Source organism: Geotrypetes seraphini, chromosome 2 (genome assembly GCF_902459505.1).
Source record: "Geotrypetes seraphini chromosome 2, aGeoSer1.1, whole genome shotgun sequence".
In the NCBI taxonomy this organism is placed as follows: Eukaryota; Metazoa; Chordata; class Amphibia; order Gymnophiona; family Dermophiidae; genus Geotrypetes; species Geotrypetes seraphini.
The window spans coordinates 408,684,575-408,709,147 of record NC_047085.1 but is presented as its reverse complement, the minus strand read 5'-3'; the positions used below and the strand labels follow the sequence as shown (position 1 = coordinate 408,709,147).

General features: G+C 41.0%; 1 protein-coding gene across 1 annotated transcript in view; it reads right to left on the bottom strand.

Moving 5' to 3' along the window:
* THSD7A (thrombospondin type 1 domain containing 7A) overlaps window positions 1–24,573 on the bottom strand; it is a 763,222-nt gene that overhangs the window by 526,476 nt on the left and 212,173 nt on the right. The window contains exon 3 of the mRNA XM_033931006.1: window positions 15,855–16,377. Within this exon, the coding sequence (XP_033786897.1) occupies window positions 15,855–16,014 (160 nt within the window). The 5' untranslated portion in view covers window positions 16,015–16,377. The remainder of the gene's footprint in view (window positions 1–15,854; window positions 16,378–24,573) is intronic.

The following is a 24,573-nucleotide window of genomic DNA, read 5'->3' as shown; positions in this document are numbered from 1 at the left end:
AGCTTAAGAATTCAATCTGCAGTGAAGGTCCAGAAGGCAGTGGAATGAACGGAGGTAGCTGATCTAACTTTGGGCCAAGCCAAAGTAGTTTTGAGAAGCTGTACATCAAAAAATGATTTATAGAGAAGGGCCAGGCCTCCTCCTTTCCGGCAATTTTTGGGAGAGAAAAGGCCTTGATAACCATGGGAACAAAGCTCATTTTGTGTAAATAAATCATCTTTTGCAATCCAGATGTCTGCAGGTTGCGACCTCTTTGAGCACATATGTACACAAATATGTAGCACTTGTGTGCTAGTGCTCTAAGCACTATTCTATAAAGCCACAAGTGCCACAATGTGCAAATTCAAGAGGGGCATACACTTGGATGGACCAGGTAGGAAGCATAGAAGAATATTTTAAGTTACATGCGCCCTCGCTGCATTTAGGTGCCCTCAGTTTAAACCAAGACTCAATTCTGTAAATGGTGGTCAAATCTGGGTGCCAAAAAACGTGCGCTAAGTGGTATTCTATAAACAGTGTTACAAGTTGGGTGCCGTTTATAGAATACCTAAATAAAAAAAGTGGGATTGGACATTGGACCCCCAATAAAGAGTCAGGAAGGCAGGTGAATCAATAGATTTATTATCAATTTATTTATTCAGCTACTGCTAGTGTGTAAGTGACCCCTGAGGCAGGCGTGTGTGATGCCGAAACTTGGTGCCATGTCGGGTCTGAATTTTTGTGGACTTCATATAATAAATCAATTAACTCATCTACTTTCCTGGTTCTTTATTGGGGGTCCCTTGTCCAATCCCACATTTTTTGTTTGTTTGTTTTTTCATGGGTTTTTTCCTTTGTTGGATTTTTCATTTGTTTATAGAATAGCCCCTGGTGCTGGGATCTATGTCCAATATTGGTCTCAAGGATTTACCCCAACTGAATCCTGCTATAATCCCCATGCCTAAATTAGATGCAAATCCCCCCCCCCCCAATTCTATAACACTAAGTGCAAATCCTAGAAACGCCCCTGACCCACCCATGATCATGCTTTCTTTTCAGATCCACCCTGAAAAATGTATGTGCACATCTGTATAGAATAGTGACTATAAAGGTGTGAGCATACATTCCAATTATTTCTAATTAGTATTAATTGTTAGTGCCAATAATCGGTGCTAATTAAGCAGTTAAACTTTGCGCACAATTTAGGTGTGCACCCAATTTTGAGTGTTCTATATACACCCCTGTGAAATCCTTAAGATCGGAAGAAAAATCTCTTTTAGTAATCCCTTCGTTAAAATTAATTTATTCAAGGAGGGATATGATCTTTTCTGTTACAGCCCCACAAATTTGAAACTCGCTTCCATTCAACATAAGAGAAGAAAAATTACTCAATAAGTTTAAAAGTTTCCTAAAAAGTTGGCTGTTCAAGGACGCATTCAACTGATTCACTCAAAATTTTACACCTTTATATTGGACAAAGAACACTGTCAAGTACAAATTAAGCGGGTAACGTTCCCCAACCTTTTGTTTCATTTACCCATCCCTTTTTTTGGGGGGGGGGAATTGTATTTAAGCCTTTTTTTTTCCTGCCTCCCTTTTCAAATGTATTAGTCTTTTATAACTAGTTTTTGCTGTCCTGTTTGTTGGATTTTTTATTTTAACTTAAGTTTTAACTAATGTAAATCGCATTGGATTTGGATTTTGCGATCATATCAAATATTTTAGATAAACTTGAAACTTGAATTAGGGGGCAAGTCTATGGCTAGTATAACTTTGGGCACTTAAACTTATAGACCCTCTTTTACTAAGCCGCAATAGAGGTTTCTGCTGCGGCCTGGGACTCTATGGGCTCCTTTTACTAAGGTGCGCTAGTGATTTTTTGTGCGCGCTTAGCGCACGCTACAATACTAAAAGTACTAATATATACCAACGAAACCCTAAGGTGTGCTAGCGTTTTTAGCGCATGTCAGAGAGAAGGCTTCCAGTTCGGGTGCAGGGATGCGCATAGGAGATGCTGCCCGTGGCTTTGTGCACTGCAGCACTGAGGAAGAGGGAGCAGGCCCTAAGGTGACGCCACATTGATCTCACCGCAGATCGGTGGCTGAAGAACACTGTCTTGGGCCCGATGCACATGCCGGCCCTATGGACCGGCAGGAAAATTCTACAGACCGGCACCGGTCCACAGACCGGCGGTTGAAGAACATTGCATTAGAATTTTGATGTTGACAAGAATGCCCATATTTAATCAGCTGTATTTAATATTCAACCTATAACAACTTCAATATGGAATGATCATTTTAAATAGAAGAGACATGTATACTGTACATAAAATTGTTAGATATAAACTAGAGAATGACATAGGGACAAATTTGTCCCTACCCCATTCCTGTAAGCTCTGCCTTAACCACACAAGCCTCGATTTTAAAGTGTTTGAGGCTTGTGCAGTTGAGGACAGAGCTTGCAGGAATGGAGCAGGGACAGGAAAAGAACTTGCCGGGACGGGATGGGAAAACAAGTTCCCACAGGGTCGGGGAAAAATTTGTCCCCATGTCATTCTCTATTGTAAACATCAACAAAGCTTACATGGGTGAAGAAGTAAGTTGAGAAGAGCCATGATGAGGTTACATATCTTATCAGACTCACTGCTAGTGCTTATCATAGCATTTGCATTTACAGATTCTTTTTGGAGTTCAAAAGGTATAATATGCAAATGCAACACAACACAGTATGCTCTGAAATTTTTTTTAAGTAGACTAGTATCAAGTGGGACTATTTCTACCACATTTTATTGGTCTCTATATGAATTAGTTATTATTGAAGGATCATTCTTTTCTTCACTTATAATAGTTAGTGACTGACACTTGGTACTGACACTTCTATAAGTTACTTTTGATGGGGGGGGAGTGTTATCATTGAGGATCTATGCAAGGGAAAATAAGGGCAATTCTATGATCTATAAGCACCTGCATTTATGTGCTCCTTGTGTACATAAATATCTTGAAGACCATTACTAACCCATGTTAGTGCTATCAGGGTACCTAAAGCACTATTCATATATGACTTATGGTTTATCGTAAATGGGATTCACCACCTTTCAAACAGACCATGAATCAAAAGTCATGGAGAATAGCTATACCAGCATGTTTCCAGGTGCATATCACCACCCCACCCCCATCAGACTGCCAGCCGCCATGGCCCAAAAAATGTAGTCTATAGGAAACCTGTGGAAGTTAACAATTACCTTAGTTACTCTAGTTGTCATCCCACACATCTGAAGCAATCGTTGCCGATTAGCCAGTTCCTCGGGATTCGCAGGCTATGTTCCAATATTCATGAATTTAAAAGCCTAGCGCGAATATTGTATAATCGATTTAGATCTCGAGGTTATCCCCACAATGTTTTACAAACGTGCCTATACTCAGGTGCTCTATGCCAATAGAGATTTATTGCTGCAAAAATCAAGCGCTTCTGAGGACACCAAAACTATTTGCGAATTAATATTTTCAGATCATGCAGCCAATATTGCTCACAGTATCAAACGCCATTGGCATGTGCTTCAATTATATTCTATCTTTCAAGACCACCCTTGCATTGCTTATTCTCATACTAAGAATGTGGCTGATTATCTAGTCCACTCAAAATTTACATCTATGAGTAGTTTGAATCACAGGGGTAGACTCAGTAAATGTAGTGGGATATGTGACATCTGTAAAACCACTATTGAAGGTGAGGTATGGGTTCATCCTCACACTCATAAGGTCTATCCCCTCAAGTCTAACACCCATTGTAAATCTTCTTGGGTTATTTACATCATTATCTGTCCGTGCCAGCTGGTGTACGTGGGGCACACTCAGAGAACCATCAGGACACGTCTCATTGAGCATAGAAGCAGGATAAACACCCAGTCTATGAGTTCCGCTATGGTTCCCCATTGTATTCAACATTACCATTCTTTTTCAGATCTACGATGGAGCATTATTGAACAGATTGCTGACGAGTTCGAGGGGGATAGACTGACTCGTCTACAATGGAGAGAACAATATTGGATTTCTGAGCTTCAAACGGCTCAGTGACTACATTGAGTGGCATTTTGCCATTGAACTTTCTCTATTTCCTTCTGGCATGAATATATCCATTTGTTTACAAGCAGATGTATATACTTTTGAATTTCCCGGGTTGTTCCCGGTGATCACATCACGTGCGATGACGTCACACGTTCTGCAGGTATTAGCGGTGGCATTCCGCCGGGCTCACGCCATTTTTAACTGTTCCATTCTGGCGGGTGTTTGAGTGATTTGGTTTCAGTATTCAGCAGTTGGTTCCTGAGGAAGGGGGCTCTTCGGCCCCCTGAAACGGAGTTCCGTTGGACCAGTGTAGACAAGCCTTTTGTGCTGCCTTGTGCTTTTGACTACGGAGAAGCTAAGTACCTTTTAGACTGCTTATTTGTACCTCACGCCCTTGCCTTGTGGCTGATTTTGATCACTTCTGTACCCTCGGATGTGAGGCAGAAACAGCTCCAACCCTTTTTGCATGTTTTTTTTGGTTGATTATCATTTTGCACCATTAGCACACTGGTTTGTGCACCAGGTACATGTTTGATTACACACGGGTGAGACCAGGGATGTAACACAGATAACACCCTTGTGGGTGTATGTATGTGACAGCTGGCGCATTAGGGGTTTTGTCCCCATTGTGAGCTGTGTGACTGAGGGTTCCCCATTTATCACAAAAATTATTAACCCTTTTATTAGTTATTTCAGGAGTTTGTTGGTTCGAGCTGTCTCTTCCTCTCACCCCTGTTTCAGGGTTAGGGAAGATTTTCTTTTTCCCGTTGTTTGGGCCTCTTCCCATCTTTTTGGAGTTTTTTCGGATACCAAAAAAATGTAGAAACACCTAATCAGCCACAAGGTTACCTAGTGTTATCCATGCTATAGGAAGTCTCAAAAGTCATTAGAGCTGTCTTAAGTTTTCTGAACACTTTTTAAGACCACAAGAACAATGAAAGATAGTTTTAAAGATTGGAGCCAATAAAGAAAAAAGCACAATGTGTGATTTAATTTATTCTAGCACGCACTACTCCAGGGACTACCAGTCAATGCTTATGCATGGAGCAGAGCAATCTGGAAGACATGTAGAGAGTAATCTGAGAAGCTAAACAGAGAGGACTATCCATGAAACAACCTTATGTATCATAATGAGGCTCTTAGATTATATTCTATAATATGAAAGAGAAAGCCAGTGAGAGCAGCTAAGCAAAGGTATGACTGAATCTATCTACAAGCATGACAAAGAAGCCCAGCAGCAGTATTTTGTAATGACTGAAGGTGTTTCAAGTGAGAACTGCAACTGCCATAAAAAATAACATTACAATAATCTAGTTGAGGGACAATAAAGTTTGAATTACATTATACTGTATAAGGTAGAATCATCAACTGATGGAATACAATGGAGCTGTCAAAGTACAAAAATATCTTTTGTGAACTATAGAAGAAATATGGGCAGCAAATGACAATTGATAGTAGTAAACTCCAAGAAATAAAATAAGTCAACAACAGGGACTTGAAAACTAAGGAGGACTGGAATCTGAGTTAGGCAGGAGGATTTGCTTGAGATCCAACTATGGTTTAACAGGGTTTGGAACATGATGCTGTGTAGATATCTAGGTTACCACAGCATAAAAGCAATGATGTTATGATGTGAAATTCAGAGAAGTAGGATCCCTGATCCAAAGAGCTATTTGATGCCCAAAGACTGAGTGTGAGTGAGACCAGGGTTACACATGTAAGGCATCAAAAGACTATTGGCTGCATAACAGAACACACCAATTCCATAATCCTGAATAAACAAGAACAGAGGACTAAGAAGTGCATTAAGCAGCAGTGGGGCTGGAACCTCTTACTTTGGCCAACCACATTGCAGCGGAAAAGTTGATGATGTAATAGAGCTAGCAAAGATAGTAAATGAGCAATTGGATAAATGGGAACCACTGCAGGGCAATGTGGGAGATTCCATTCTCCATTAAACTATTTAATAGTGTACCATGATCAATTAGACCAAAGAAGGCAGAAATAAATTAACAATAATTAGAGCTAAAAAACCATTGCCAAAGCACTGAGTGAACTTTTCTAAAAGGAGCAGCAAGAATGGTTCCAATGCTGTGATCATAACTGAAACCTTGACTGGCAAGGATATAAGAAACTAAGACTTATTCACAATGTAAGCAGAGAGCTGGGGGGGAAAAACAACTGTTAGTTTTGAAAAAAAAGGAAGATTGGAAATAGGTCTGTAACTTGATGGAACAGAAAGATCAAGAGAGAACTTCTTCATTACAGGATGAATCACTGCATGCTTCCAGGCTGCTGACATTGACCCAGACAAAGGCCTATGGATATAATAATAAAGTCTAATGGAAAAAGAGGCCATTGGCAACATAATAGATCCTGGGGTGGAGTTGCAGGATCTGGATAGAAGGTTGTTTTTCCTTGGGGTATTTGACATCTAGGGAGGGGATCAAGAGGCAGATCAGTTTTGGGGGGAATCAGACCATCAGAAAGGAGATTGGGAAGAGGATCAAAATAATGAGGTGCCTTGGAGGAGGATCATACCACCACAAAGGAGATTGGGAGGGGACTCTGACCATGGTAGGGAATCAGAGATGCAAAGCTAACTCGAGGAGGAGCAGATGGAATTGGTGCTATGCAGCCGTGTTACTACTTACTGCTGTTGAGGTGGCAGTAAATGCAGACATGCTATTAGCAGTCATGAGAGCTAGAACAATGACCTATGCAAAGAGAGACTTTCTATAATTTGTTTTCAATCTGATGTCACTAATTTCATGGACAAGCTAGGGAGCATAACAAGGTTTTTCCAATAAACAACTATCTTAATTTATTGTATCAGGGGTGTTTTGTAGTTATTTGTGCCCTGTTCTTTGAGAATCATTCAGGCTTGATCCCCCCAAAAAATTACAATCTGCTCTAAATCTTTACCAAAGAGCAGCCAAACATGGAAAGAGAGTTTGGTAATGTATGACTCGGAGAGGCAGCATCAGCTGAGGCAAACAAGATCCAACAAATGTGAACATGGTCATACATATATGTGCCACAAAGGATACAAACAGTGGCGTAACAAGAGTGAGAGGTGCCCCTCCCTACCCTCTTCGCTGCCCCCCTCACCTCTACATGCTTCTTCCCTGCCCCACCTGTTGTACGTGCACCCCCTTCCCTTCTCCCATACAGCATCACCAACTTGCTGCCCGCATCGGCTCTCCTTCTGAAATCATTTCCTAGGCACGGGTCCAGGAAGTGACATCAGACGGAGAGCCGATGCTGGCGTGACAGCAGGTTGGGGGTCACAGCTCACGCCGGGAACGTTTAAGACGTACTGAGGAAGGGAAGGGGCACACATGCACAGCAGTGGGGGGGAGGGGGGGAGAAGGTAGGGAAGGAGCAGGGGGACGGAGAGGAGGATGGTTGCTGACGCCCCAACCAAGATGGCACTCAGGGCGGACTCCCCTCCCCCCTTATTATGCCACTGGATACAAGATGGTGCTGGAGTAAGCTGTGCCTGCTGTCAGTCTGGTGGTCTAAACCTCATTGTGGATTGGTCTTGTCTGTGTGCAATGGGCAAGAGGAAAGGCAAGACCCAGGCAGCTCATTTGGGACCCAGTCCTGTGCTGTCACTTGTAGGCTGAGCTTTAATGACTCTTGAGCTCCAGCGTTTTCTGATGTCATTGCTTCTTCTACCAAGCCAGGTAAACTAAACTAAATTAAAACTTAGCTTTGTGTACCAGGTCTTCAACCAAGATAGAGCTCGACTCAGTTAACAGTAACTAAAAGAAATACAAAAATTTTAAAAATTAAATAGAGTCAGAATATATTAATGTGACTGATTACCGAAGTGTTTAGCAACTAAAGTAGTTTTTAAAGATTTGTGAAAAAGTTGAAAAGGACCAGGGCCCTTAAGATAAGAAGAAGTTCTTTCCAAAGTAGAGATAAATTGAAAACCAAAGATTGGCTATAATTTTTGATTCCTTTGATTCCTTTTACTGAAGGAAGGGAGAGTTTGAATTGTTGGGTGTCTCTTGCATAAGAAAATCTATAAGCATTCCATAATACAGGGACAAGAGGGATGAAGACACCATATAGGATTTGGAAGGTAATACTTGCACATATAAAGTGGATCCTGAGATGGACCAGAAGCCAATGCTGGCGTGAGCAGCAGGTTGGGGTTGCTGCTCGTGCCAGGATCATGAAAGAGGTACAGGGGAAGGGAAGGGGTGCGCACGCATGGCAGGAGGGGCAGGAAAGAAGAGGATGGGGATGGGGGCGGGGCGAAGAAGATGGTGGGGGAGGGGTGCCACCTTCCTGGGCGCCTCTCACCCTTGCTACACCACTGCAGGTAATATAAAGAACAATAGCCCACCACACTTTATATGTCGTCTAATTTGTGTCGATCTTTATATTACCTGCACTACTTGGATCAGCTTTACCTGTTACAAACAATTTTAATAAACTTTTACATCAAGAGCATTGTTTCCACAGCTCTTTTTTGTTCTTGGTTTTTCTTTTGTTGTTCGGTGGAACATGTTGGCGTTTTCGTTATCGTGGGCTGAACTGGTGACATTAGAGTGATGTCGCTCCTTTTTTCTTCTTTGTTTTCCTTTGTGATGTTTCCACTCTTTGATTTGTCTTTTAATGATTTGTGGTCAATAACTGAAAAAATATTTCTCTTTGATTGCTTTTGCTTTTCTTCTATTTTTATGATTTTGCTGCATCATGGATTTTTAAAAAAGTGATCCTATTGTATAAATTTCTAAAATAAATAAACAAACAAAGACTGTGTCTTATTCCAGAAGGACCACATCCAGGAACAAGGAAAGCTGTCGTAGTCAAGACGGTACTGTACAAGTCACCTAACCACTGGAGATGGCTGCCTCTATCCCCAGTACTGAGAAGGTGAAGAGATATTTCAGAAGCTTTACTGCCCTCTTGGTGATCACCATCACCAAAGGACCTAGAATAACCTTTTCCCATGATCAATCTTATCCCATTGAAAATCAAGTCTGAGACCTCTCACTCTGCCAGCGCCAATCTTGATAGAGTCTTGTGAAAGGAAGACTTTTAGAAGCCCTTTTAGGTCCTCTGATGTGGACTCTAACACCACTGAAGGACACATAACACTAACACACAACACATAACACTAACACATAACCGTAAGTTCAATGCGGTGAACAAAAGATTAAAAATAACATAACCTAAGGATGATTTAAATTAGTTCACTAAATATTTTGAAAAAAGATGAGTTTTCAATTGAGTTCCAAAGTGCTTGTAAGAGCAAGCACTACGCAACAGTGGCCTAAATTCCCTGTCATAGAAAGCAGCCTGAAATGCTAGTGTAGGTTCCAAGAATTTCTTGCTCTTACAACCTTGAGCAGACGGAAAATTAAATAAGGAATTGTAAAGACTGTCAAACTTTGGTTTATGAGGGAAGGCAACCTCTCTTAACCAAATAAGTGCATTACTGGGGATGCAGAATCCTTGTTATGAGAGATCATACCCATTTTTTGATAGAAGATTCTTAAGGAGAACCCCTCCTGGGAAAACTCATTCACCCCTTAAACATCTTTTGCAAAGGAAGAGAGGAACAATGGATGTACCAGCAGCTCTCAGCACCTCTGGAGTCTATGATTAATTTGTCTGGCGTTCAGAGGTCCCTGGTGGATCTTAGGACCCAACCCCTAGAATGACTCTCTACTGGTCTTTAACATTCAGTCACAAATACTGCTCCTTCAAAGCTGAGCAGGAGTCCTCCACTTACAGTCTTGCCAGTGGATGATGCTGTTTCACTATCACATTTTTCAATAGTGAAAGACTGTCAAGCTCTACAGGTCTCCAGTGAATCCTCCTCTCTCTTGCAATTGAAAACACAATACTGAAGTAGCACCCTTCCACTGGCAGCAATGCAGTTGATGAGCACCTGCTCAGCTTAGAGGATACAGTGGTCACAGGTGCTGATTAACGGGGCCCTGATGGGACAATGGGATCAATAAGTCTCCTTGGCTTCTCTGTGACCCCACTTCCAGAAGAGGAAGAGGAACCAAAGTTGACACTCCCCAGAAGAGGAAATTTATCTCATACCTTGTATGGGTAAAATGCAATCCAACAACAATATGGCTAAAATGCTAAAATCAGCCACAACAGGAATAGAGACTTCCCCAAGTATGTGCTCCTGCTCCTGGGAAAAGCCTGGGCACTCACTGCAGCTTCTTCATGTACACAATGCCATCCCTGTTTCACACAATCTATCTATATATATATAAAATCGGACTTGGTTTGCAGATCCCTCACTACCTGGGATGATATGTTCTGGGGGTCTCGCGGCCCACCTGCACACGTGGGCGGAGCTACAAACAGAAAATCAGATTTCACCCATTCATGTCAATGGAAAAAATGTAAAAAGCTGTCATTCTCACAGTAATTCAAAAACGGCTTGACCGATTTGAACGAAACTTGGTATGCAGATCCCTCACTACCTGGGGTGATATGTTCTGGGGGTCTCGCGGCCCACCTGCACACGTGGGTGGAGCTACAAACAGAAAATCATATTTCACCCATTCATGTTAATGGAAAAAATGTAAAAAGCTGCCATTCTCACAGTAATTCAAAAACGGCTTGACCGATTTGAACGAAACTTGGTATGCAGATCCCTCACTACCTGGGATGATATGTTCTGGGGGTCTCGCGGCCCACAACTCTATGTTGCTTGCTCAGGGCTGGGTTCACCCAAGAATTTATATGTTCTTGCTCCAGGAGGTGAAACTAAAAATGTTGTTTATAATCACGTTTTGCGTTAGTTGTATTGTATTCATTTTGTCAAATATTTCACATTATAATTTGAATATTGTACTTTTTATTAAGCTGTAAAAAAATAATTTCATTCACCACTATACAGTATCTTTATTTGAATCCATTTACAGTGTTATTGCTATAATTAAATACCCATGCAACGCCGGGGCATCAGCTAGTACAAAATAAACCAGCTTGTATGCTGCTACACAAAGGCCCCATAGTTACCAGCCAGCAGGCATGAGTGAATCTCTGGACAGCACCACACCTGTGTAGCTGCACAGGTAGACCTTCCCTTGATCCCCAAAATGCCAGAATTAGCTGCCCAAGGTATAGGTACAATAGGTCTGCTACCTGCCTGTGCAAGGCTGGGTAAGACAGCTTTATCTCATCCTACCATTTTGCATCCATTTCTTTTGTTTTTGTTTAACTTTATTCACCATCAGGAAATAAACAGCACCAAACCCCAATGCTTTTTTCCAGAGCTAATGGGGAGGATGAGGGAAAGGTGGGGGGGAGGGGGGCTTACACCTTCTTTTTGGCTTCATGGGCCCTGACTCAGCTTGGCACATAGAGCAAAGGCCTGTAGGTGGTTCAGATCCTAGGAGGAGATTTCATGGTGAGACTTTAACCACAAGCCCTTTGGCTTGTATCAAGGCTCAGGGAATGTGAACCAAAAGCTGAGAAAAACAAAGAACAAAAGATAAGTTCCTGTACCAATCCACCTGTACCATTTCTGGAGGCAGGGAAATACTAAGATGTTCTTGGCTGCACCACTAGTTATATTGATGATGTTATCATAATCTTCAAGCCTCTGCCTTTATCTGCTAGTAAGGGAACATAATTCATAGGTCTGGGGGAATAAGGGGGAGACCATCCCAATCCCCCCAGTGGAGTACTCCAAAAAATGAGCAACTTTCTAAAACCTAGTTGAACTGAGCTAGAAAGTTGAAAGCTCGGCTTGGCCATCTGAGGATCCTTACTAAAAAATATAATACATTATATTAATTTACCCCCCTTCTTTACAAAGCCGCTCTAGCGTTTCTAGCTCTGGCCACCACGGTAACAACTCTAACGCTCATAGAATTCCTGTGAGCATCTGAGCTGTTACCGCCACAGCCGGCAATAAAAACGTTAGTGTGGCTTTGTAAAGGAGGGGGTTAATGATTGCCTGTTTGGATATAGATATATGAATGACAGAGATAAAGAACATATGGCACATTCAGTCTTCCCATCCATATCATCCTCTTCCTTAGAGATCCATCTAGTCCTCCTATCCATACCATCTCTTCCTCTTCCATAGAGATTCATTGTGCTTGTCCCATACTTTCTTGAATTTAGATATACATCAGGAGTAGGGAACTCCGGTCCTCGAGAGCCGTATTCCAGTCGGGTTTTCAGGATTTCCCCAGTGAATATGTAAAATCAGACAAACAAAAATCTGAACCTTGGTCAAACCCCTGCGGAGTTCCCCAAGGATCCCCTCTATCCCTGACTCTCTTCAATCTCTATACAGCCTCCCTCAGCTCTCACCTGGACAAACAAGGCATAACCTCCTACAGCTATGCCGATGACATTACCATTCTCATACCCTTCGATCAACCTGAACTCTCCATGACGAACACAATATACCAAACACTAAAATCAATAGCAATCTGGATGAAAGATCACAAACTGAAATTGAACCCAGATAAAACAAAATTCATCCTCCTAGAAAACAAAAAAATACTAACCATAACCAACATTGAAATCAACGCAATCAACTACCCCATACAAACCACCCTAAAACTGCTAGGAATAACTATCGACAGATGCTCCATGCAACCGCAAATCAATAAAACAATACAAAAGTCATTCTTAGTCATGAGAAACTTAAGACAAGTTCGGAAATTCTTCAAGAAAACTCAATTCCAGCTCATAGTTCAGTCTTTAATACTAGGCCTACTTGACTACTGTAATATCCTCTACCTCCCATGCCCTACAACCATAACAAAACAACTACAAGCTATCCAAAACACAGCACTAAGACTCATCTACTCATTAAAGAAACATGATCACATTACAGAAGCATATCTCCAATCGCACTGGCTTCCAATCCCAGCAAGAATACAATTTAAATTCTACTGCCTACTATTTAAGACTTTATACGGAGACAGTCCAAACTACCTGAATAACCGCCTCATCCACAACACCGCAACCAGACATAGGAAAACTCACACCCCATTCTCATACCCCCCAATTAAGGAGGTCAAACGGAAAAATCTATATGATGGCCTCCTGGCCATTCAAGCAGCCAAACTAGACAACCAAATCACCAATCTACTGATGGCATCCCTCGACTACAAGACTTTTAGAAAAGAAATAAAGACCATACTCTTCAAGAAAACTCTGAAAAAAGAAATAATACCGCAAGTCTCAAACTCCACCTCTCACTAAAGCCAACTACCCCAAACAAATAACCTTACCCATTTCTTACTCTTTTTGAAAATGACCAATTTTTTTTTTTGTAAGTTCTTGTTGTAATACATCTTGGATAATTCTTTTGTAATTCGCCTTGAACTGCAAGGTAATGGCGGAATAGAAATCCCTAATGTAATGTAATGTAATGCAATGTAATATGCATTGAAAGCAGTGCATGCAAATAGATCTCATGCATATTCATTGGGGAAATCCTGAAAACCCAACTAGAAAACGGCTCTAGAGGACCGGAGTTCCCTACCCCTGATATACAGTATAGTAGTCTTAGTCTTTATCATCTTCACTAGGAAGTTGTTCCATACATCCACCACCCTTTCCACTAAAAAGTACTGTATTTCCTTAGATTACTCCTGAGTATATCCCCTTTAACTTCATCCTAAGCCCCCTGGTTCCAGAGCTTCCTTTCAGTTGAGACTTGCCTCCTGTGCATTTATGCCACAGAGGCATTTAAATGTCTTTATGGAGTTTCACTAGAATCTTATATAGAGGTGATATCACCTCAAATTCTAGCCATCTCTCTCCCTATGCACCAAGGCATTCTTCTTGCTTTTGCCAATGCCTCTTCTACCTATTTAGCCACCTTGAGATCACCAAATGCAGTCACCTCAAGGTCCCATTCTTCTTTCATGCTCAGAAGTACTTTAGCCCCTATATTGTACTGTTGCCTTGGGGTTTTGCAGCTCAAATGCATGACCCAAATGTTATCCAGACCATCAGAAGTATCTACCCTATTTCAGATTTTGGAATCATCCAAAAGGAACAGCCCTTCTGCAATATCACTTAAAAATATTAAAAAGAGCCAGATCTGGAACCAGTCTTTAAGGAACACCACTGGTAATGTCCTTTTCCTCATAATGAACTCCATTTGCAACTAGCCTTTGCTGATTTCCACTCAACCATTTTTTTTAACTTTAAAAATATAGACATATTTGCACTGCATATTAAACAACATACTCAAACTTTAGTTTAAATATATAAGGAAAACAATTTTCTGACTTGGAGGTAGAGAGTCAGTGGGCTAATTTAAAAACAAACAAACATTAAAAGCTTCTAGAAGTTTGATTTGTCAAAGCCCTGGTGCATCATATCACTATTAATGCAAATGCCCTTTCACTAAATTTCTTTTCCTCCGCTAATGCTATGACTATGCAAGCTTACCTGCTATAGTTTAAGCTCTTATTTGAGTTGCTGGATAAATGCAGCAGCCTCTTAAAAAATTCAGGATATCAGTGTAATTGTAAATTGATCTTTCTCTGTGGCAGGGGGCCAGGGGCACTCTGTATGCATGGAATAGACTTAGCCCATGTTCATGTATATGATAGATAAGCTATTCTGTCTAGATAATGTGCTAACTGCTACAACTATATCAAAAAGCTGCTTCTGGTACTGTGCTAAAAGCAGTATCCTAACCTATAAATAAAAAAATGATCTCAATATGTATTTCAAATTAATTAAATGAAGAATTTCCAAAATAAATTAAAAGGAAGAAACCATTTCATCTCTGTCCTATTGAAATGCTATATTTCAAATAGTTCAATCTTGCTATACTCTTCATACCTGGGGTGGTGGGGGGGGGGGGTGTCCCTAAGTTGTTCACAAAGTAACCTGTCAATATAGGCAAATGGCATCATATGGCAAGAATGGTACTGTGCAGAAACACGTGATCTTGTCTGACTACTCTGGGTTCTTCTGCTTTACATTTGAAAGTGGGAAATTGTACTGCCATACAGATGCTCTGCCGCTTTATTCACAGTGGCCAGTGCTTCTGGTTCAATAATACATTATGATTTCACTTGCTACGTGTGCATGAGCCACTATACTCATCTATCATTAACTAGTTATATTTAATCCATGCACCACCATCCTACAGATGAACAGAGTCCAGAATGATAGGCAGTTAATATGTTATTTCACCAGTAATTATCCCCAAAATGGACTTCTTTTGTGGAAAATGAACAGTTAAGCAGATATGCCACAACCATTAAATTGCACACATAATTCACTAAAGACAGAGTATAATAATCCATCTTGTGACAATGAACCCTTATAACCCACATACATTTGGCTCCTTGCTTATGAAATCTGACATCATTTGTGAATTAGCTTCCCACATCCTATATATTAACTAAATCAAAACCCAGCACACCTAATGCCACGCCAATTTGCATGTGACGTGGGGACAATTACAAATGTCATCTGCAGAAAATAATATATTTAAAACAACGTTTCTCTACATCGGCATTGTTTACGAGAAACAAAGTGGTTTTCAATGACATTTTCATCTTTGCATTCACACATAAATGTCTGCACGAGCACTAATATTAATGTGGAATTACATTTCTAAACATATCAGTGATTATCTGATTTAAAAAAAAAAAATGCTTTCATATTTTATTTTTTAAAACAGAAACTATAACTATAAACACACTATAATACTTTCAATAATTTTCTCACAATAAAGAAATAAAATCTGGACAAGCATATGACAATATCTTACGACGAGAGATATCCATGTGAAGAAATAGGAATGAGGAACTCAGTTTTGCTTACCGGTTTTCCACAGATACACAATTTTTGTTTCAAGTTCACTTTGTGCCTTAGCTATCCCGATCCCAATAAGAAGAACCATGAGCGTCCCCAAGCACCGGGCAGAAGCAGCAAACCCCCCTGGACCACCAGATAAAGCTGTGCCTGCCTCTCTTAGCCCCATGCCTTCAGCGGTCCGTTTTGGTGTCTCGGTCAGCAACACAATGGATAGCCCTGGCTCAAGTAATTCCTTTCCTTCAGCGCTTCTTCACGTGTGGAAAAGGCTGGAAATTGTTTTCTCCAGCTATTGTGCATGCCAGCTCAGAAGGAAAAACTGTTTAACACCAGGGAACAATAGAGTCCTTGGCGGCGGCAGTGGCCGCTGCTACAGTTAAAGCTACAGCGAGTATGATTGTTGCTCCCCTCTTTCCATTCAGTGGTTAGTGGCAGTTTTCCATCAGCTGAGAGAGACAGCTGTCCGCAGGGGGCTCCAGCTGACTGAGCAGGTTATCTTGCTTTGGGAGGTAGCAGCAGTAATTTACACCAGCTGGAGAGAGAGAAAGAAAGAGAGGGGGGGGGGGGATAAATGTATTAGACGTTAGAATTCCAGCACAGAAATCAGGCGCTTCCCATTTATAGTTTCAAATCCAGGAAAAAAAAAAAGCAGGCATTCACAAAAACTAACAGAAGTACAACTGAGATTCTTTCAAATGATTAGTATGATGTTAGATGCACAGATGATAATATTTTACATATTTCACAACCTTGACTTTATCAAAGATCATATATTGCAGGGGTATCCAATGCTGGTCCTCCAGGGCTGCAATACAGTCGGGTTTTCAGGATTTCCTCCAACAAATATGCATGAGATCTGCGTGCACTGTCTCCATTGAATGTCAATAGAGTTGGAATGACAGTCACAAATCTTGTGCATGTAGCACAGAAGTTATGCATAGGAGTGCATTTTTGAATGATAAAGCAATGTATGCCCTCATGCTGGCCTGAACATCTTTTCTGCTGCGCAATAACAATAGCAATAACAATAATAATAATAATAATATTTCAAAGGCTAAATATGTTAATTTACTCTGTTCAAAAATGTTGCAGGTCTGAGGCTGTCTTGCTTACTATAGCAGCCAAACATGGCAGCACTAAAAAGTGGCCTGCACTATTTTTTAGCCTGTGGATTACCCACTTTTTAGTGCAGCTTTAAAATGGCCTCAGTTTGGCTTTCCCTCTTTACGGCAATGCACTAATTTCAAAATTAGCTTGTGGCCATTAGCATGGGAGCCCTTACCGTCACCTACGAGGAAGGGTTGCTGAAAAATTCTCAGCCAACCAACGTCCTAAATTCTGAGCGTTATCTTGCCACTGTAGCTGAAAAGAGTGTTATTTCATTAAGTGCCAGTTTACAGAAACAAAATTTTGTGCTTTGACATTGTTTCAGATCGTTGATTGAACCACGTCCACATTGTTCTCGTCTTGGTTGGGCCGAGAACTTTTCAGCACCCCCCTCATATTTTGTAGATGGTAAGAACTCCCACACTAATTCTGTGCTAATCCATCAGTGCACACCGATGCCAATTAGTGCAGGGCATAACTACTCCCTGCCCCCAAACATGCCCTGGCACTAAAAAAAATAAAATTTATTCTTTAGTATATGGGTTGCATGTGCCAAGCCTGCAGTTGGTATGTGGCTTCTGAGCAAGGACTACTAGCTCCATAAGCAACAGTAAGCACACATTAGTGCCTACGGCCTCCTAGTAAAAAAAAAAAAAAATGATGGCTACCACCTTGGGGGCCCCATGATGGCTCCTACACACTGGAACTCCCTTTACTCCATAAATTTCTCCCTCAGGTGGGGGAGGGGATGATGGCAGTGGTTGCCTAGAAGATCCCAGCTTTGTGGTCAATCACAGAAGTACATGCCTCCCACCATTAGGTAAAATCTGTAGATGGATAGCCAGCAAGCACAACTACTTAGTTTTCTATTTACCGTATTTATTGGGAATTATTAACTGCCTTTTTCATGAAGTGATTCACCCAAAGTGGTTTGCAATACATTGAATACTAATCAGGTACTCTTAACATTTTTGTAATGAGGCTCATTATATATAACTAGCTGATGCCCCGGCGTTGCACGGGTATTTAATTATAGCAATAACACTGTAAATGGATTCAAATAAAGATACTTTATAGTGGTGAATGAAAATATTTTTTTACAGCTTAATAAAAAGTACAATATTCAAATTATAATGTGAAATATTTGACAAAATGAATACAATACAACTAACGCAAAACGTGATTATAAACAACATTTTTAGTTTCACCTCCTGGAGCAAGAACATATAAATTCTTGGGTGAACCCACCCTTGAGCAAGCAACATAGAGTTGTGGGCCGCGAGACCCCCAGAACATATCAACCCAGGTAGTGAGGGATCTGCATACCAGGTTTCGTTCAAATCGGTCAAGCCGTTTTTGAATTACTGTGAGAATGGCAGCTTTTTACATTTTTTCCATTGACATGAATGGGTGAAATCTGATTTTCTGTTTGTAGCTCCGCTCACGTGTGCAGGTGGGCCGCGAGACCCCCAGAACATATCACCCCAGGTAGTGAGGGAGCTGCATACCAAGTTGCGTTCAAATCGGTCAAGCCGTTTTTGAATTACAGTGAGAATGGCAGCTTTTTACATTTTTTCCATTGACATGAATGGGTGAAATCTGATTTTCTGTTTGTAGCTCCGCCCACGTGTGCAGGTGGGCCGTGAGACCCCCAGAATATATCATCCCAGGTAGTGAGGGATCTGCATACCAAGTTTCGTTCAAATCGGTCAAGCCGTTTTTGCGTGATCGCGGCACATACACACACACATACATACACACATACATACCTCCGATTTTATATATATAGATTATAAACGTTAATTGGACGATAAACATATAAGGAGGGTTAACAACAGTTGTCTTTTTTTATGCTATAGACGGTGATTAATATCAGTCTTTATCATGCCAAGGCATTGTACTAATCATCCAGAAAATTTCCATTATGTTTGTGGTTCATTCACGACGAAAGCACAATGTCGCCCAATTACCATAGATCTGAAGATGGTATTTATATTGTACTTTGGCTGTCCATTGGGTGACCAGGATAAGTCTTGGGTTCCACATATCATTTGTACCAGTTATTCCAACGGACTTCGTGACTGGCTCAATTGATGAAAGGCAGCAATGCCATTTCCAATCCCAATGATATGGAGGGAATCACAAGACCATATTAAAGATTGCTACTTTTGCCTTGTGAACACAAGCTAAAACTAAGCACAAAATTATATATCCTACTCTTGATTCTGCTATTAGACCTGTTCCTCATGATGACTCACTGTCTGTCCCTATACCTCCACAAGATGGACTTGCTTCTGTAGAACATGATGAGGAACGTGATGATGATGCAGCAGCTGGTCACAAACCAGAATTATCTGATCCTGATTATGTGAATGATGAAGATTCAGATCCAGAGACCTTTACACAAACTGAGCTCAATGATCTTATTCGTGATCTAAATCTTTCAAAAGAAAAAGCAGAACTTCTTGCATCAAGGCTTAAGCAAAAGCACTTGCTTGCAAAATATGCTAATATAACTCATTATAGAAAAAGGAATCATAATTTAACAACATTCTTCACTGTAAATGGCTCATTGTGCTTTTATCCAGATGAATGGTGTCTCTTCATTGATTCTTCACAGAGAAGCTTGAAGGCAATGTCACTGCACAACGGAAATTCCAAACCATGTATACCAATTGTCCATTCTGCTCATCTAAAGGAGTCTTATGAGAATATGAAGAATTTACTAGAAGCAATCAGTTATAAAACACACCAGTGGAACATCTGTGGTGATCTGAAGGTCACTGACATGCTAATGGGAATACAAGGAGGATTTACTAAATACTGCTGTTTCATGTGCTTGTGGGATAGCAGATCTACAGCTGAACATTATGTCAAGTGTGTCTGGCAGCTGAGAGATACCTATAACCCCCTAGGGACAAGCAGTGTGAAATTTATGCCATTGGTTGATCCGCATAAAATATTTCTTCCACCTCTTCATATCAGGCTGGTAAAGGCCATGGGTAAAGCAAACTCGCCAGGTTTTCAATATCTTGTTAAGAAAAATCAACACTGCAAAACTGAAGGAAGGGCTATTTATAGGCCCACAGATCAAGTCTGTTATGCAGGATGAAGATTTTAAGCAATCATTCTCAGCTACTGAGCTTGTAGCTTGGGAGGCATTCAAGTGGTTAGTGGAAAATTTTCTGAGCAAGCATAAGTTTCCTTCATACAAAGTAGTTCAGAATCTCCTTGACTCATATCAGAAACTTGGCTGTCGCATGTCATTAAAAATACACTTTTTGCACTCACATCTTGACTTTTTCTGGAAAATCTTGGTATGGTGAGTGAGGAGTAAGGAGAATGTTTTTACCAGGACATTCAGTTAATGGAGCATCACTACCAAGGTTTCTGGAATGAGAGTATGATGGCCGACTACTGCTGGATGTTGTGCGACAATCTAGATACAACTCACAAAAAGAAATCATACTCTAAGCATTTTTTGAAGAAATATTGGTTGCTAAGTGACACAATTCAGTATAATTATGCTATGCTGTGTTTATTTGACTTTGGACCGAAGATAATGCAACATTTCTTTAAGTTGATGCTGCAACTCTTAAAACCCTATATGCTAAAACGGTATAAATTAACATTAGTCATAACTTTAAAAGTTTACGTGACTGAAAAAAAAACTAATAACAGATTTGAAATCAGTGTGAAAAACTGATTTAGAAAATATACTGTGTTGTCAGATGATTCCGAAATTTTTTTTTTGTTGTTGCCTTGTGTAATTAATACAGCTGGAAACTTGATTGGTGCCACTAATTGGTAATTATGCACTTAATTGCTAGGCACTCTTCTACAATGTACAGTGTGTGCCAACATTGCTTATTACATAAATGCAAAGGGTCTAAATGTGGGTAGAGTAAGGGTGGGTCATGGGCATGTCTGACATATAAAAGTAACTTATAGAATGTTTCAATGTGAAGTGAAGAAAATAAATAAAAATAAGAGAAAAAGGAAACTGATATGGTTCTCCAAACTAGTGGTGGAAAAAATAAAGGCAAAAGAATTGGCATTCGTAAAATATTTTTAAAAACTCATTAAGAGGAGTACAGAAAGGAATCGGATGAAACTGAAAGAAGTCAAGAGAGAGAGATACATCTGGCAAAAGTGCAAACAGAAGAGCAAATGGCTATAAATATAAAAATGGGAGACAAAAATTTTTTCTGGTATATTAGTGAAAGGAGAAAGACAAAAAATGGAATTACGAGACTAAAAGAAGGTATGAACCGCTACGTGGAGAGTGATGAGGACAAAGCAAATATGCTAAACAAATACTTCTGTTCAGTATTCACAGAAGAGTAACATGGAGAAGGATCTCGACTGGATAGCAAAGTTACACCTCAGAATGGAGTGGATACCACACCGTTCATGGAAGAAAGTGTTTATGAACAACTTGAAAAACTGAAGGTGGACAAAGCTATGGGACCAGATGAGATCCTTCCCAGGATATTGAGGGAGCTCCGAGAGGTTCTGGCGGGTCCTCTTAAAGATTTGTTCAATAAATCTTTAGAGACAGGAAGAGCGGATTTGGTCCCTCTTCACAAAAGTGGTTGTAGAGATGAAGCGGGAAATTACAGACCGGTAAGCCTCACTTCGGTTATTAGAATATAGAAACATAGAAACATAGAAGATGACGGCAGATAAGGGCCATAGCCCATCAGGTCTGCTCACTCTACTGACCCACCCCCAAGTCTACTATCCTAGGGATCCCACTCCTGGTGACAGGTTCCCTTGGCTTAACCCTCTAAGGGATCCCACATGGGCATCCCATTTGCTCTTAAATTCTTGCACGCTGTTTGCCTCGATCACCTGCACCGGGAGCTCGTTTCAAGGATCAACCACTCTCTCTGTGAAGAAATATTTCCTGGTGTCGCCATGAAATTTCCCGCCCCTGAGTTTGAGTGAATGCCCTCTTGTGACTGAGGGTCTTTTGAGAAAGAGAATCTCTTCTTCCATCTCGATACGGCCGGTAATATACTTAAACATCTCGATCATGTCTCCTCTCTCCCTACGTTCCTCGAGTGAGTACAGCTGCAAATTTTTCAGCCTTTCCTCGTATGATAGATCCTTGAGCCCCAAGACCATCCTGGTGGCCATTCGTTGCACCGACTCTACTCTCAGCACATCTTTTTGGTAGTGTGGCCTCCAGAATTGCACACAGTATTCCAAATGAGGTCTCACCATGGTTCTGTATAATGGCATTATGACTTCAGGCTTCCGGCTGACGAAACTCCTGCGGATGCAACCTAGGAGTTTCGTCAGCCAGAAGCCTGAATAATAATGGAAGTGTTGCTGAAGGAAAGGATAGTGAAATTCTTAGAATCTAATGGATTACAAAATCTGAGGCAACATGGATTTACTAAAGGTAAATCGTGCCAAACAAATCTGATTGAATTCTTTGACTGGGTGACCAGAGAATTGGATCAAGGATGTGCACTAGATGTAATTTACTTAGATTTCAGCATAGCCTTTGACATGGTACCTCATAGGAGGCTCTTAAACAAACTCCATGTGCTGAAGTTAGGGCCCAAAGTCATGAACTGGATTAGAAGCTGGTTGATGGACAGATGCCAGAGGGTGGTGGTTAATGGAATTTGCTTGGAGGTGGGAAAGGCGACTAGTGGAGTGCCTCAGGGATCGGTGCTGGGACCGATTCTGTTTAATACGAGGGTCATTTCATAAATAATGTACACTACTTTTTTAAAATTTACATGTTTTATTTTTTTTTCCAAGTATTTCTTTACAATCTTTCAATATAGTCTCCCTGCTTTGCAATGACCGACTCCCAAAGTCTGGGAAGCTTCATTGTTCCATCCAAGACACCATTTTTGTTCAGTTGCCGAATGGCTCAGGTACTGGCAGAAAAAAGCTCTTCCAGATGCAAAACAATGTCCACGCATAGGTTGTTTCAACTTTGGAGAAAGGTCGAAGTCTGGTGGACTAATATCTGGAATGTAGGGAGCATGAGGTAACACCTCCCATCCGTATTCGCATAGTTTTTCAATAATGGGCAGACTGGCTGGACCGTTCAGATCTTTATCTGCTGCCATTTACTATGTTACTATGTTAATATTCTGTCAAAGAATATTGACATAGTGTTAGAACAGGTAAACAATTGGAGAACTAATCTGAAACACTTGGGGAAAAAATCATTGACATAAGGAAACTGATTCTATTTCATTTTATTCATGGAATTTTTGCACGATTTGCACTTTTTACGTATGGAGCAACTTCAAAACTTTTTCTGGACCTGTGAATGATTCATCAGGTTCATTGCATGTTTTAAGATAAGTGACAATCTTTTAAGCTATCAAAAAATGTTTGCATAGTGGAACAAGGGTTCCTTAACTTATGTAAAAAGAAGCAGCCTTGAATAGTCACAATTGGATAGATTAATCATGCCTTGACTATTCATGGCTGCTTCTCTGTTATGTACTATCATTGGCCACTGGGAACGGAACAGAGAGACAAAAACTCCCTTACACTACAGGGGGAAAAAAAGTCTCTGACCCCCAAAAACCCTGTTCAAATCTAAAGCTTCTACTGGTCATTCCAGTTTTGTGTTAAATGACCAGTAGAAACTTTAGATTTGAACAGGGGTTTTTTTGGTCAGAGATTCAGCTGCTTGGCTGGCCCAGACCTTCTCTCTGACGTCAGAACTGACGTTGAAGGGAAGGCTTGTGGGCCGGCAGCGTGCAATCACTGCACGTGCCTGGCCCTTCCTTGCCCGGAGTTGCGGCGGTGGTGGGAGATGATTAAATGGAATTGTCGGGTTATGATGGTGGCAGCAGGGGGCAAGCAGGCTGCTCCTACCAGCAGATGGAGTCTTAGAAACACTAGCCTCAGGATGAGCCTAAACTACTCTGTACAGTCCAGTGACAGCCAATATTTTACAGTCTCCTGCAAAGGATAGGTGCCTAAGCATCTTAGCTTGTGTGAGGTGGTCATAGCTCAGGAAATTGGAGTATGGGGGGGTTCTATAGGTTTCTCCTTTATTTTTTATTATTTTTTTTTGCTCTGAGCTTGAGTTTTCCCTTAGCAAAAAAACAAAGCTAAGAGATTTTGTTTTATCAAGATGTTGCACTGGGGACAGGAGGGATTTTCCGAGGCCAACTCTGAGTGGTGTCACACCTGGAGTGGCTGTATCCCTCCTTCCCTCCCGAATACAGCAGAGTGTGGTATTATGCTTTGGATTCCCCTCCCACCTCCTGGAAGGGAAAGCCAGATAGCTGGTGAACTAACCATTTTTTAAAAAATGGCTTTGGCGCAGCTTCGGGGGGAGGGGGAGGGGTGGGACAAATGCTGGAAAGCAGGGAGGGGGAGGGGGCACAAACTCGGGACACAGAAGGAAGGGAAGGAGGGGGCATGAATGTGGGACATAAGTGAGGGAGGAAGGGGGCACTAACTTTGGGATATAGGAGGGAGGAAGGGAATAGAAAGGAACAATTGGGCCTGAGTGTGTGAGTGAGAGAGAAAGAGATGGTGCACATGGGGAAAGAAAGAGGAAAATTGGGCATAGAAAGAGAGAGGACTGAGGTAGAGATGCATAAGAACATAAGAACATAAGCAATGCCTC